Here is a 16,074-nt window from a genome sequence, read left to right on the forward strand (position 1 = left end):
GGAGTATGTGAATAAATTGTCTTTATCTCAAGCGACAGCATCATGTCTATTTTGGAGTGGCCGGTCCACCACCGCCACTTGAATATTTTAAACTTTTTAGCATATTTTATCCTTTTGGCGCCTCTGTACATCCACTTGTCGAGTTTTCCACCCTTGGTGGAAGGGTAATACACCCTCTTTTACTTCTTCAGAGAGCGACATCTTATTCCTGAGTGGGGACATGGGTAATCTCCCCACCTGCCTATTCAGTGGTTGCCCAAGCGGTAACCCATGTTTGTGAGTATAATACTTACTTGACATTTTTCCTCCTTGTTCCAATACGTACTACACTATACCAGGCTCTCGGTTTCTTTGTTTTATTTTGCATCTAGACTGTGCTGGGTCCTCCTTTCCTGTGCCAAAGTTTGTACTTGTTACATATACAGGTTTATTATTTGCACCCACCGATATTAATTGTACTGTTCTGTACAATATATTGGTGCTTTATAAATGAAAGATTGTGATAATGATAATAATAAGAGACAGGCAGATAGATTTGTTTGTCAGTCTAGTAATGTTTCCAATAGAAGGAAAGTATTATCCTTTGTCAGTTGGGGGGGCTCAGGTCCACAAATAATCCCATTCACACTGGGGTGATTTGCAGGCGTTTACTGACGCTTTCAAAAGCGCTAGTGAATCATATGGTAATTAATCTGTAAGCCAGTCACACAATAATGCATGGTAAAATTGAAATTAAGACGGAGATGTTGATTATACTAGCGCTTTCAAAAGATCTCACTACCGTGATCACTAGCGATTCGTGGAAATTACAAATGCGGTGCATGCAGTGCTTTTGCACAATTTTTCAGAAATCCCGACTGAAATGTTAGAAAAAAAAATTGCTCCAAAACTGTGAAAATATCCAATAAAAGATACGAATTAATCCACGTCGCAACACAATAGCAATTTTTTTTGCTAACGTTTTGCGATCCCTAGTGTGAATGAGCCCTAAGGGCCCAATTCTAATACGTACAAATTCACAGTGTGAATTTTCACATTAAAAATGAAACCAATAAATGTAAATGGAGTCATTTCCATTAAATGCGAATTTTCGCATGCAGTGTCATGCAGAAAAAATATGTAATGCATGCTGCAGATTTCTGCACCACCCATTTGTTGTCCATGTAATGATAGCTAGATGCATATGAAAATTTGCATTGAAATTCACATAAAATAAGTAAAAATTATCATACAGGAAAAAAGTATGCGAAATGTAATATCCTAGTGGAAATAGACCCTAAATTGACCTGTTCTTTTACAGCTAAGAGACTAGGCTGAGCTCTCAAGTTACAGCTTGGTTTATTAGTTGAGCTATGTCTGCAGCTAGTGGTTCAGGTTCACTGGCTAATATATATTTCTTGTAAAACTATACATAGCGCTAGAAAAAGATGTGAACTTTAAGAACTAAACTCTGTGTCATACATTCTTTTGTGTCTCACTAGTCGCATGATGACCAGGTTATGTTGTACTATAAAACGGGAAAAGTGTATATTCATGTGTATTCATTTATACCAGGGGTCATTTTGGCTGAGGGAGCCATAAATGCCACATATTTTAGAATGTAATTCCGTGAGAGCCATACAATATGTTTCAAACTGGGACAGTAGGGCTCACGTCCCTGTTACCATGGTGATGTGTATACAGTTGATCCTCCGGGGAGCGGAAGTGTCAGACACGTCTTCAGCTTCTCTTGGGTTTCAGCAATTTCCCCGAGAGCCAGACAGGAAAAATACTGACTAATAGCTTGTACAATTAGCTAGCTGACTTGGGGATTGATTCACTTTGTTGGGCGAGATCCCCGCACTTTGGCCCAATAGGCTGCCTGTCAAGTGACAAGCAGTCTATTGGGCCAATCAAAGTGTGGAGATATCGTCCTACAAAGTCACTGGACCTGACAGGGTCCAGAGTGGGACAATTTGAGCAGTCGTATGTTTTGGGGGGAGCATAAGTTAGTAGTGCATGCTACAGCAGTAGCGTGCCTACTTTGAAAATTTTACTTGCGCTGCCACACTAAGCTGCGCTGCTTGAGCAGTGTAGCTTAGTGAATCAACCCCTACTGATTTGTATGTGAGCCAGATGTAGCCATCAAAAGAGCCACATCTGGTTCCGAGCCATAGGTTCCCTACCCCTGATTTATACTGACACCAAGAACAAGACCATTATAATCAACAAAGTTAGGTTTGCGGACGTTGACGTGACCATGGCAATCTTTGGGTTAACACATACTGAAATAGCAAGCCCATTATCCTTAGCCAATCTCAGTTTAATGATAGCTAGGAAGTTGATAGCCAGGGCCTGGAGAATTTTTTTGCGTCCGACACTGACAGAGTGGCAAACAGAAATGGCAAAATGTCTTTAATTGGAGACACAACAGGATTCTTTAGAAGAGATAAACCACACAAATGATAGATTAAAATATATTAAAATGGAATGGGAGGATTTGAATACATCTAAAGGAAGAAGACACAGATGTACAAGAAAGAAATTAGAAATTAAAGGGGACGGTTAATACAGTTGCTCTCCATCAGAACTATGAAGAAAAATGTGTGTGTAAGAACAAATGTGTGTGTGCTGTTCTTGCTTTTGCTCTGCCTTTGTATGTTTTTGATTTGTTTTGCTTTGTTTTTTTGTTGCTTTTTTTTTTTTTTTTTGCTTTTCCTTTTCTGGCTGTTTCTTTTTCTCCATCTTGTTCTCTCATTTCTATTCTTCACTTTTAGTCACAGTTCAATACATAATAAGGGCAAGCAGACTTTGATGCAAATTTAAGCCCTAATATACAGGAGCACAGTGATGAAGTCCATATTGTGGTCCGGGCAATAAAACAAGATCTAAAGTTTTAAATATATATATATATATATATATATATATATATATATATATATATATATATATATATATATATATATATATATATATATATATTCTAAATTGCTACAGCTAACATTGGCGATACTCAAGTGCAAAAAAATCAGAGCAAAAAGCACAGGGTATAACAATGTGCATGATGTGGTATTTAAGTACACACGTAGATCCATTTCCAGTGTTCCATTATTAATTGGTACAGGAACCCCTACTGCATGGGGTGAGGAGCTTATAGTATATAATATTCCAGCTAGACCTTTATTCAGGCATGCAGCATGGGCAACCGGGATGGAAGGCAAGATGTATGCTTCTATTAACTGCTTTGCATCTTTGCTTTCCACAAGATAAGGGGAAATCCATTCTGTCCAGTCTAGTATAAACATGACATAGCCATAAAAATAGGATTAGCTCTTTACTTAGGTAAGTACAGGAGCAGTACAAATGATATAAGTGGCATATACTGTATGTTTTCAGTTTGATGGCCTATTTTTCTAACACAAAGTGTGCTTTAACCTGCTTGGACTGTGTGCTCTAAAAACATCAAATAGGACTTAAGCTTGTACATTTACATCAAGGAAAAACCCAAGGGGACCATTATCTCCTTGACCCGGCCCCTAGCTCCCACTGGAACACAAGTTGTGTTCGGGTTATTAGGCTGAGATGGTACCTGGCACAGAGTAAAAGAGAAAAGTAAAATAAACATCCCAGGAGAGCGTTTGAAGATCCGTGGCTACTCAGACTGGGCCTTTGTTAAAACAAGACAGAGACAAGAAGGAGAGAAAACACCAGATCAATGAACCATGGCAAGAAACAGAATCCATGGAGAAATACTGTATAGTTTTCCCTTATGGGGCTTGAGTGTTGAAAAAACACATTTTAACAAACATTACATCCCTGTTTTTTTAAACTTTATAGCACACTGAGAAATGTGTACATAACAAAGAATAAATCTCTAAACAAAAGTAAAGCAATCTGGAATGCATCTGTGCATCTGGTATGTATGATGAGGAGTCCAAACCAATGCAAGTCATTCACCAGCTTATAGTCCATACAGGAGGACAAACACTGCAGATAAGAACTCTCCAGTCTTTCTACATGTGAAGGAGACCTTCATACTCTGAGGCAAGAGGGTCACATTTGGATCAGGAGGTACAAATGGTTCTCAAGTGGTCTGAAAGAGACCATCTATGTCACATTACAACGCCCATCCCTAAACAAGGTGGGGTCTTCACTGCTCATATAAAATTAGGAAGCTAAATTGATCAGCAAGTCAAATATTTTTTGTGGCTGAAGAATTTCCCTGCATACTTTTAAAGAGAATCTGTATTGTTAAAATTGCACAAAAGTAAACATACCAGTGTGTTAGGGGACATCTCCTATTCCCCTCTGTCACAATTTCGCCACTCCCCACCGCATTAAAAGTAGTCAAAAACAGTTTTAAAAAGTTTGTTTATAAACAAACAAAATGGCTACCAAAACAGGAAGTAGGTTGATGTACAGTATGTCCACACATAGAAAATACATCCATACACAAGCAGGCTGTATACAGCCTTCCTTTTGAATCTCAAGAGATCACTTGTGTGTTTACCTTCTGTCCCCTGCAGCTCTCATCCACTGAATACTAGTGACAGGCTGTGAGGCTGATCATTTCTTCCTGCAGACAGGTCTGCATGTGTCTGTGATTCCTCAGTATGTGTCAGCCAGCTCCTTTCACAGCCTAACAGAGGAGGATTTTTATCCAGCTCTCTTCTCTCACTGATATCAGAGAGGAGAGACGCTGCTGGCTTATGTAAATAACACACACATGGGAGTGTGCATAGAGGAGCCTGGAGGGGGGAGTGCATAACAGATCAGCACTGAAGAGTTGGCAGCCTTCCAGACACAGGGCGACAAGTCCGACAGGGGAAAGATACATTGATTTATTACAGAGACGGTGATAGTAGAAAGTGCTGCAGTAAGCCAGAGCACATTAGAATAGGTTTAGGAACTTGTAGGATGGTAAAAAACAGGATTAAATTTTTGTTACAGAGTCTCTTTAAAATTGGCCTTAGACTATGATACATGCACTACACGATATAGACCTATGACTATGGTAGGGACTAGATTGTGAGCCCCTCTGAGGCACAGTTAGTGACATGACTATATACTCCGTACAGTCTGCTGCATAATATGTCGGTGCTATATAAATACCTAAGTACCTAAATAAATAAATTCTCATCTTATTATAAGGACTGATAAAAGTCTCTTTAGTGAAAGCACACAGTATTGATAGAGAGAAGGCTTCATAGTATGCACAATGTACAGGGCTGATTTAAAGTTAGTTTTAGGCTTAGGTTAGAGATCATTTATAAAGTAGAGGTCATGGTTAGGAATTGGTGAGCATCATTCAGGGGTACCTACAACTTACATTTTCAGCTATCAATGGAGTCGCAACAATCAATGGCATAATGCTAGTGTTGGAAGCAAGAGGAGGGAAGGTTAGGTTTAGGCAGAGGACAGGAAGAAAGGAACTTATGATTGGCTCAGGTGATGGTTGTTATAGAAGGGCTGTGGGGAGGGGGAACACTGATATAAGGTACTGGTAGCACTGTTGTCATCTGACACTCCAAATGGTTCTGTGCCCAGTTTATCATTAACGTTCAATACGCTCACCAGGATACCCCTTTTCAAAATCCGGATTGGATCCGGATCCGGATACCCAGATATCCGATCCGGGTCGGATATCTGAGTTCAACATTTTCCAATCCGGATCCGAATCGGATATCCGACCTCAGTATCCGGGGTATCTGGCCGGATTCGGATATCGGCCGGCTTCGGATATCTGGATAGAAAAACCGTAAGTGCCCTTTAAATTGCTTTAAAAAGAGTTTTTAGGGTAAATGAGGCATGTATCATCATTACTTTGCAAAGGGGAACACTAATTGATGATGTGGGGACTTCAAATCATCCCCCCCCCCCAAAAAAAAAAATTGCTGTCAATTAACATTAGGCCTAGGTTCCAGACAGCGGTCCTGCAGCCCACATTGTGTCCTAAGTCCAACCGCACAACTGGGACATGACAGTTTTCAGCCAAGAAACCTCCAAAAAATTACGCAGCAATTGTGTTTTGGGTTAAATATAGGTAGTATGGTATCAGTGGCCTGTGGCACCCTGGCCTGGCGGTGGGAGCTGCACAGACAGCAGGGGCAGGGCAATGCAGCAGCAGCAGCATGTGTAACGTGTGCCAGGAGCATGCCGGACGTGGCACTTGCCAAGTGTCACATGGCACTTGCCAAGTGTTACGTGACACTTGGCACGTGTCACTTGCCACGTGGCACTTGCCAAGTGTCACGTGACACTTGCCACGTGTCACTTGCCACATGCCAAGTGGCACTTGCCAAGTGTCACTTGCCAAGTGTCACATGGCATTTGCCAAGTGTCACGTGACGTGTCACTTGGCACGTGTCACTTGCCACGTGTTTACATGGCACTTGCCACGTGTTTACGTGGCACTTGCCAGGTGTCACTTGGCACGTGTCACTTGGAAAGTGCCACATGACACGTGGCAAGTGCCGAGTGACAATCAGACAGCAGAGGAGAAAACACTAGTGCACACTAACTGTCACACTGGCACTGCTCACAGCACAGCAGTTCTGTAACACAATGGTACTACTACTCTAACAACTACTAGCACTGACTGCTGTACTACAGTACTAACTACACAATAACACAGTAATCCTATTCCCTAATCCCTAACCTATACCTAAGGCTAATAGCTGGCTAGCAGGCAGCAGCTGGCCTGGTCTGTGCACAGCACACACACATAGCAGCTGCATGCAGCACACACTGACTGTCACACAAATGACATCAAGCTAATTAATGATTTAACAATAGTGTAGTGATAGTAGTGAAGGGGTTTATCACTGTACAGCTTTAGGTTTATAACTGTGTACAGCCCTTGCTGCTAGGCCACCAGCACTGGCGCATGTCTCTCAGTGAGCATTCAGCAAGCTAAAACAATATGTCTCATCATGGCAGCCCTCCTTATTATACAGGGTGGCTGGCCAGTGTTCCTTTCTGTGATTGAGTGCCAGGGCTTAGGCTGGGAGGCCTCTGATTGGCTCAATGAGGTCAGGTGGGGCTGGCCAGGGTTCCCCTCTGTGATTGGTTGCTACGGCTTCTGCTGGGAGCCCTCTGATTGGCTCCAGGACGTCATCTCCTTAGTAACAGTATTTTGGATCCGGATACCCGCAATATCCACGGATATCCGCATTATGCCGCCAAAATACCTGCAGATAGTTATCCAGATTTTGGCCCAGGTATCTGGAATCCATATCCGGTCGGATAGCTGAAAAAAGTTCGGATATTTGGGCTACCCAGATATCCGGAATCTGGATGAGCAGCCCTGACGCTCACTTTAAAACAACAACTGGCATTTGATACAGCCATTTTCTGACTCCGCCTCCATAACGCCCATAGCCCTGGACTCTCAGGTCTCCTACTGTACCCTCTATTATATGAACTGGAATCCACATAATGCTGTACTGATCCTTTAATGCTGTTGTCTTATAAGATGCTATTGTTTGTTTACTGCTCTAATTATTTAGAGATAAATTAACCCACAGGCACAGCAGTAGTATGCATTTGTGAGCAACAGCATTGCATTATGGCACAGTGTGTGAGTGTAATAGGGCATAGGGTCTGATAACATTATTAGACAGCCATCCTAATAATAAACCACTAAGTGTTCTTATGGATAAGCATAAGTTGAATTGCTAAATGCACAAAATGCAAAACCTGGGTATCTAGGATCTTGTGAGGACATTCCAGGTGTAAAGTATGACATGCAGAGCCCCATTCACCTGCACTCATGTCAATGCAGCGCATTGAAAGACTATAACTTGGACATTATAGTACATTTTTTAGCCCTGCGTTTGGTGCGCCTTTTTCGTCGCACAGTGATGGAACGAAAACGGCACATGCGTTGCATTTTAAAATAAAAACATTACTGAGCATGTGCAACACACATAACGCAGCAAATGTATTGCTAAACGCACAGCATGCAGCACTTTCTAAATATTGCTACACGTTACACACAACGCAACGTGTGCACTGTGAATGTCACACAGACTTTGTATTGCTGTGCGTTATAATTTTTTATAACGTGCGACTTTAATGTCGCACTGTGAAAGATGCCTTAAGTGCTGGATTCCCAGATGTGTTGCTTTGAGTTGCATCTCATTGAAAAAAGCATGCAGTAACGCAACGCAACTCAACGCAACGCATCTATGTGTGAATCCAGCCTCAATAAAATGAATGAATCATCTGAGGACATGGAAAACTATCCAAAAGCAATGGGAATTCTTATTGATGCAATATAACTCCAGTGAAATAATTTTCAGGATTGTATTGTGACCTTTTATGTCTATGTTCTTGAAATGCATAGCTAGACAGACAGACTTAAGTTTTCAGCAATGCCATGCAGATTCTAGAACTAACTTCCCTGCTCAGTATTTGGGTTGAACCTACACAAACTATTCTCTCCATTGTGTTCTGCTATACACTAAAAAATCCACACTAAACAATCAAACCAGTTCTGTAACTACTTATTGAAGATAAGCATGCAGAATGTGTATTTTGTAGCCCATGTGTAGCTTGCAGGATGATTTGTGCGGATGGGGATGATTGTCAGCTCCCGTGGTCAGTGCGGGTGCAGTGTGGTCAGTGTGGTGCAGTGTGGTCAGTGTGTGTGCTGGGGGTACGATGTACACTCACCGCAGACTCTGTGCTACTGAAGAACCCCTGCAGGAGGAGAAGCAGTGCAGCCAGCAGCTTCCAGCTCATGGTCCAGCGCCCCACACGGTCTCCGCTCACACATACACAATGGGATCACCTCCGTTTTTATCCTTATTTTGTCAGTTTGGGACCTGCCACCATCTCCCGAATGCTTCCTGCCTTCAAGTAGGAGCTGAACAAGAAATGAACTTTCAAGAAAGTTTGCAGAGTCTGATGGTCCTGACACCCCACCCACTAAACCCCCACCCTCCAAACACATAGGAATTTCAATGAGTTGGAGTCCCTCAGCCATTCTGTCTGCCTGTGTAGTGTGCAAACCCAGAGCACACGGACATTGCACATAGGGCTGAGCTGAGAGAGGGACCCCGAGCTGCCCCGGATCCCCTGTACTGTGCCGCACTGACATGAGAGCTGCGTGCTGCCGGTGAGTGATGCACAGATTAGCACATGATAACAGTGGCTCAGGGAACAGCAGCTTCCCAGCCTGGACTCTCTGTATGTATTGCTTATAGTCTCCGTTAAATTGCTGTATGTGCCTTTATTTGGATGTTTTTTTCATGCACAGGATGCTCTAGCTCCAGAACGTGTGTTGTGTTACATTATCTGTATGAGCACTTATAGAAGTTCCCTGAGCTTGAAATGTGAAGCGACGCACATGCTCTGGCAATATGCAGCCTGTGAAAGTGAAAAAAATTAACATGGATTAAACTTTATGCTATGGTGTGTAGTCTGTTTCATGAGCAGATGATTAAAAGCTGTTATTCTTTTTAATGTATGTACACTATAACAAATAGAATGTAACAAGTAGTGAGGGTGTGTACTGTACTGTATACTGAGATTGACTGCTTTCTGACAGTTAGAGGAATGATGCATGCCTGTTGCTTGACAGCAGCATTGTAATAGGCTGTCTACTTCCAACCTCACTTACATGCAGCTGAATAAGCTCTGCTGCTGAAGGTAGTAAGACATCAACCTACCAGACTACCCTGCAAGCAAGCATTGTACTTGGAACGTCATGATTTTATGGTAACTGTATGTGGCACAAAGGCTATTTTTACCAGCTGCATGGTCTGTTGGCTACAGATATACAAGCCCTGAATATAAGACAAGACAAGACAAATAACATTTATATTGCGCTTTTCTCCTTGCGGACTCAAAGCGCCAGAGCAGAGCAGCAGCCACTAGGGCGCGCTCTATTGGCAGTAGCAGTGTAAGGGAGACTTGCCAAAGGTCTCCTACTGAATTAGTGTTGGCTTACTGAACAGGCAGAGCCGAGATTCGAACCCTGGTCTCCTGTGTCAGAGGCAGAGCCCTTAACCATTACACCATCAGCCAAATATACAGTCACCACCTTATTTACAACATGGGTATCAAACAATGGTTCCTTCTGGAGTGTAGTAGAATATGTAATATAAATAAGCACTCTAAATGTTACTTGGTGTCTGAAAAAGTATGCAGGCAGATTCACCTGAACACAAGCTAAGAATAAACTAGTGAGCAAAATATAAAGTGACTGACACGTACAGTAATTATACTATAACTATTTTGTTTTCCATCTTTAGCCAGTACTGAAAGAACAACCAATAGGATGGGGGGATCTGAAGAAAAGAAGAGATTGCATAGGAGTCATCCTTTATGGAAGCAGAATCCAGTCTCTTGGTGAGTATAATTGATGTTGTCCATATAATAAGCTACAAAACCACCACCCTTCTGGCACAATAATGAGAAACACGCTTCTAAAGGGATCCTAATGTACGTAACAATGTATCTAACCATTCTTGAACTCGAAAAAGTGGTATGTGCTTCAAGCAGACTGGCTGGCAAAGGATGGTGTATAGTGTCATAACTAGCAGTATAGCAGCTGGTCACATGACCTTGGCCAACCTGTTCTGACCCAAGTTTAATGTATGCTGTCATAAATGTGCGTCAGATTCCTGCTCTTGAACAGCTGTAACTGTGAATCTGACCTCTTTGGAACAGACAGTTGTTCTGTTATATGCTTGTCTTATGCATATGACCACATAGTGTCTGGCTCTGTAGAATGGAGTGTTAATGCCTCTGTTTATAATGATAATGCTTCTAAAGCAATCATATATGTAACTATGTGATGTAATGCTTGAAGGAAAGCTAAAGGTTTTGGAGGTTTTGTTGTTTTGTTTCCAAATACAATATAAAATAACCAGACAATAAGCCATCCATGACAGGTAAGATTTTCTGTAAGGCTTAGTTCACACTAAAGTATTTACAGAATGTCTGAAAAATCACATTTAATGTTTTTTCAGGTGTTTGTAGAGTGGCTATCAAATGTCTGTATAATGAGGTGCCTAACCTGACCTTTAGCTGCTCTCTTAGCACTGCTGTATAATGCAGAATGTAAACACGCAGCAGATGAAGTGGGTGCCGCAGCAATGATACTGCATGTAGTGTTTCTAAAAGCATCCACAACAATGCAGCTCTGTTACTGCACATGTAAGGTCAGAATGGGTGGTTTCCATTTAGTTGCGTAGGCAGCTGTTTTGAGGGAGGTTTACCACTCTAGAGAATGAAAGTGTGGGTCTAATTGGCATTGTCTGGGGGCACAATATGATCATTTGCTGATAAAGCCTTACTGGGGCCTTGTTCTTTGTTCCCAGTATTATATGCTTTAAACAGAATTAAGGCATTAGCTTCCGTAAATGTTCAGTACCTTAAATTATACCTTTTGAAGTAAGAACTATGGGTGAGTTCCACTCACTAATAAAATTTCAAACATACCCTTTGTTTGTACATCTCCAGCTGTTTTTCATGATCTACTTCTATAGTGAGGACCTTTGAATGCCAACAGTGCTGAATGACTGCTTGAACTTGCCTTGACCCTCTCAAGGAAACAATCTCTTATCAGGGGAGCTCAAAGACTCATACACTCTTATAGGATGGTCACCTCAGGAATCGGGACTCAATCCCTTGGTCCACAGTGTGGGACTGAGGCTGTACAGATGCATTCCTAGCCTCCAGGCTAAGGTTGCATTCTGTTGCTATGCAGGGAGCAATTGAGGAGCACACAAGGAGCTTTACAAAGCGGGCACAGTGAGTGGGGAAAAAATGTGCTTAGCCAAGTCGATCCACCAGGCAGATCGCTCGCTGATACGCTGAGGGGATCGGGCTGCTGTACACACACCAGGTTCTTGGAAGAGGTGGTTTGGCTGAGTTTAGTCTAGCGTGTGCGCGTAGCTTAAAGAGGAACTCCAGTGAACATTTTTACTGTTGGCAGGTGATGTAGCTGCTTCATGGTTTTTGGCAGTTGGAAACAGCTGTAAACAGCTATTTCCCACAATGCAGCAAGGTTCACAGACAGGAAACTGCCAGGAGTACCCCGGTCCTCAGAGTTTCTTGTGGGAGGGGTTTCACCACAATATCATTCATACAGCGCCCCCTGATGGTCTGTTTGTGAAAAGGAATAGATTTCTCATGTAAAAGGGGGTATCGGCTACTGATTGGGATAAAGTTAAATTCTTGGTCGGAGTTTCTCTTTAAGACTCAAACACAAGCTAGATGATTTTGGATCTAGGTGGCCAGTTGGGGCACCTTTGCCTAGAATCTAGTGTGTATACAGTCTCCTTGGTGCATCACTGCCGAGCGCATTGTTCTCCTTCCACTGGAAGCTAATCTGCGGTGTGCCACGCTGTTGTCCCTCCTCCATAGCAACAGAACTGTCGCCCAAGAGATTACATCCTGATCTCCGTGGTCGACATTCTTGGTACGTGTATGCAACTTTAAAGTCATAGACTATCCCACATTAAGGTAATTTATTTTTATTATTTATTTATTTGTTGTATTTATAAAGCGCCAACATATTACGCAGCGCTGGACATTAATTTAGGTTACAGACAATATTTAGGGGTGACAAACAGCAATATGACAATACAGGAATACAAGAAAACCAGATCACACAGCACAGTATGAGTACAAGGTAATGCTTAGTCAGTCACTGGATGGGAGCATGGAGTTAGGCAAGTTAGGTTCACTCAAATGCATAGCATGGGTGCACAGTAATAGAGGTGCATGATCAGGTAGGACACAAAAGGAGTGAGGACCCTGCCCAAAGGCTTACAATCTAGAGGGAGAGGTAGGGACACGAGAGGTAGGGGACCAGAGTTCGGCTGTGGGTTTAGAGCAATTGTGAGGGGTGGTAGGCAAGAGTGAAAAGGTGAGTTTTGAGGGCCTTCTTGAAGGTGTTGAAGGAGGGGGCTGCCCTAATGGGTGGAGGTAGGGAGTTCCATAGTGTCGGAGCGGCTCTTGAGAAATCTTGGAGGCGTGCATGGGACTGGGTGATGCGGGGGACGGTCAGGCGAAGTTCATTGGAGGAGCGGAGTGAGCGGCTTGGTGTGTATCTCTGAGTAAGATCAGAAATGTAGGTTGGACAGGTTTTGTGGATGGATTTGTAGGTCAGACACAATATCTTGAATCTGATTCTGGACTGGATAGGAAGCCAGTGGAGGGATTCACGGAGGGGAGCCGCCCTGGTGGAGCGATGGGAGGAGTGGATAATTCTGGCAGCCGCATTCATGATGGACTGCAGTGGGGCTATTCGGGTCTTAGGGAGTCCAGACAGAAGGGCATTGCAGTAGTCGAGGCGGGAAATTATGAGGGCATGGATGAGGAGTTTGGTGGTGGCAGGGGTCAGGAAAGGGCGAATCTTACAGATGTTACGAAGGTGGAAGTTGCAGGACTTTGTGAGGTTTTGGATGTGGGGAGTGAAGGAGAGTGCGGAGTCCAGGGTGACACCCAGACAGCGGGCTTGAGAGGTAGGGTGAATAGTAGTGTGGTTAACAGTGACCTGCACATCTGGGAGGTCCAGGGATGACCGGGATGGGAAGATCATAAATTCCGTTTTGTCTAGATTTAGTTTTAGGAACCTAGCGGACATCCAGGAGGAGATGGCAGATAGGCAGGAGGAGACCTTGTCCATGGTAGTGGTGGATATGTCAGGGGTGTGGAGATAGATTTGGGTGTCATCTGCATACAGATGATAGTTAAAACCCATGGAGGAGATAACCTTGCCAATGGAGGATGTGTATAGGGAGAACAGTAGGGGGCCAAGGACCGAGCCTTGGGGGACTCCCACTGAGAGGCGGTTGGGGGTGGACGAGGACTCATTGAAGGAGGTCGTGAAGGAGCGGTTGGAGAGGTAGGATGAAAGCCAGGTCAGGGCGAGATCGTGAATGCCCATGGATTGGAGGGACTGGAGTAGGGGATGATCTACTGTATCAAAAGCTGCTGAAAGGTCAAGGAGGAGGAGAATGGTGTATTTACCTTCAGCTTTAGCTAAGGCAAGGTCATTGACCACTTTGGTGAGAGCCGTTTCGGTTGAGTGGGCAGGCCGAAATCCAGATTGCAGTGGGTCTAGTAGTGAGTTGGCATTGAGGTACTGGGTCAGGCGTTTGTGAACCAGACGCTCAAGGAGTTTTAATTTATATATGGTAAAACCTGATCCATCGGTTTGTGGCTATGCATTACTGATATAGATGTATTGACGGTACTCACTTTTCCTTTGATTGTTGTGCCTTTTTCAAATACAAGCATTTTAAATAGAATTATAAGTCCTGTAGGAAATTAAATTTAAAATTTGCTGAAAGCAAGATAACAACCCTTGCAAAATAGAAACAACACATTCTGCAGCTCTGCCCAGCATAGGAGAGGTGGCATATTGTGCGCTAGTAAAACAATGTTATTTAAGTACGTAGGCAATGGCAGACATGAGATCAAATGAGGGTTTGCTTTAAGTGCAGTTCCATTTTTTTGTAATTATTTTTAAACTAATCTCTCCCCCTAACTAATCAAATAGTGTATGCCCCAAACCTATATACTCACCTTTGGGAAGATGTAAACCCACCCCATTAATGAAAAGCCAAAATCCTACTCATCATTTAAGTCTGCTTATATTCTCCTGACAGAACTACCCACATGGGGCTTGATTCACTAAGCAGTGTTAACCCATAGCACAATAGCGCTATGCATTTAGCACGCAATGTGATGTGCGTGAAGGTTTGTGTGCATAAATATTTACGTGCACGCGCTATTGCAGCAAAGTGCGTGCATTACCGCACGAAAACTTTCTGTAGTGCGTGTGCGTAAATCTTTACGCTCGCAAACCTTCACTCGCGTCACATTGCGTGATAAATGCATAGTGCGGTCGTGCTATGCATTAGCACTGCTTTGTAAATCAAGCCCAATGTATCTCAGAAACCTCAATCCAATTTTGCCACACCACCCAGCAGCATACAGTATAATCTCGTTATAGTAAACTCTGATATAGTAAACATTCAGGTATAGTAAACTATATGTTGAAGTTCCGGCCAAGCACCATTAAAAGTATATAAGAGTAATGCCTGGTATAGTAAACCCTGATATAATAGAACTTTTGTTATAGTAAACCTGTTTTTTGGCCTCTGTGGTATTCTGTATCCGGCTATAGTGGAAAGTGGGTGGGAACATGCATCATACGACAGTCAGAGACCCATGAGGCGTGGTCGCTGGGTGGGTTGGCAGCCACTTGTAGCCTGTTCACTATCTGCACACTACTCTGGGCCTGCGTGGAGTACCTCAAAAGCATCAGCCAGCGAGACCTATGCCTCTTGTGTAAGCTGCTGCTTGATTACTGAGGGATTTGCTTGTCATCTGTGACTTGCTTGTGTATGGCTGCAATCCTGCAGCATCATCCAGGCTGCACAGGAATGTGGACAGAGGAGCACACTATGAGTACTGTGCCTGCATTAACTGATGAGATCTATGTTTCCTGTACAAGCTATTGTGTGATTATTGCATGAAAATCCCTGCATTTTGAGCACTGTGCATTTTGATCTAGCTTAAAGGGTACCTGAGATGAATGGAATCAAGAAATAAATACATACCTGGGGCTTCCTCCAGCCCACTTTAGACTGATCGTGCCCTCACCGTCCTCTCCCGCCTCCTGGGCCCTCTGCTATGGCTACCAGTAATTCAGCCAGTGCAGGTGCAGTCTGGCCGCGCACTCTCCCATCACAGTCCCAAGGCCGGGAGTACTCTGCTCCCGGTGACTGGAGCGCAATGAGGCACGCACATGGCCAGGCAGCGCTTGCACACTACGCCCCAACTCGCCGGATTACTGGGAGCTGTAGCGGACGATCCAGGAGACAGTAGAGGATGTTGAGGGATCAATCAGCCTGAAGGGGGGTGGAGAAAGCCCCAGGTATGTATAAATATCTTATTTTCATTCATCTCAGTTTCACTTTAAAGATTGTCTATGCTCCCTTGCTGAAGCATTGAAAATAAGTCAATGGCTACAGGCCTCCAAATTTCAGATGGCCTGCAGATTAGCTGAAGAACAGTGAGTAGAGATCTTCATGGAATGGGTTTTCATGGCCGAGCAGCTGCATCCAA

General features: G+C 43.4%; 2 protein-coding genes across 3 annotated transcripts in view; one reads left to right on the forward strand and one right to left on the reverse strand.

The window, feature by feature from the left end:
- COL4A1 (collagen type IV alpha 1 chain) overlaps nt 1–8,842 on the reverse strand; it is a 234,260-nt gene extending 225,418 nt beyond the window's left edge. The window contains exon 1 of the mRNA XM_068268035.1: nt 8,656–8,842. Within this exon, the coding sequence (XP_068124136.1) occupies nt 8,656–8,724 (69 nt within the window). The 5' untranslated portion in view covers nt 8,725–8,842. The remainder of the gene's footprint in view (nt 1–8,655) is intronic.
- Nucleotides 8,843–8,961: 119 nt separating this feature from the next.
- The window catches only part of COL4A2 (collagen type IV alpha 2 chain), a 284,103-nt gene continuing 276,990 nt past the window's right edge, over nt 8,962–16,074 (forward strand). The window contains exons 1-2 of one of the 2 annotated variants that reach the window (XM_068268036.1): nt 8,962–9,100; nt 10,243–10,335. In XM_068268036.1, the coding sequence (XP_068124137.1) occupies nt 9,081–9,100; nt 10,243–10,335 (113 nt within the window). In that variant the 5' untranslated portion in view covers nt 8,962–9,080. Of the gene's footprint in view, nt 9,101–10,238; nt 10,336–16,074 lie in introns of both variants that reach the window. The other variant, XM_068268037.1, reaches the window with a different exon arrangement.

The sequence above is a fragment of the Hyperolius riggenbachi genome, chromosome 2 (genome assembly GCF_040937935.1).
Source record: "Hyperolius riggenbachi isolate aHypRig1 chromosome 2, aHypRig1.pri, whole genome shotgun sequence".
In the NCBI taxonomy this organism is placed as follows: Eukaryota; Metazoa; Chordata; class Amphibia; order Anura; family Hyperoliidae; genus Hyperolius; species Hyperolius riggenbachi.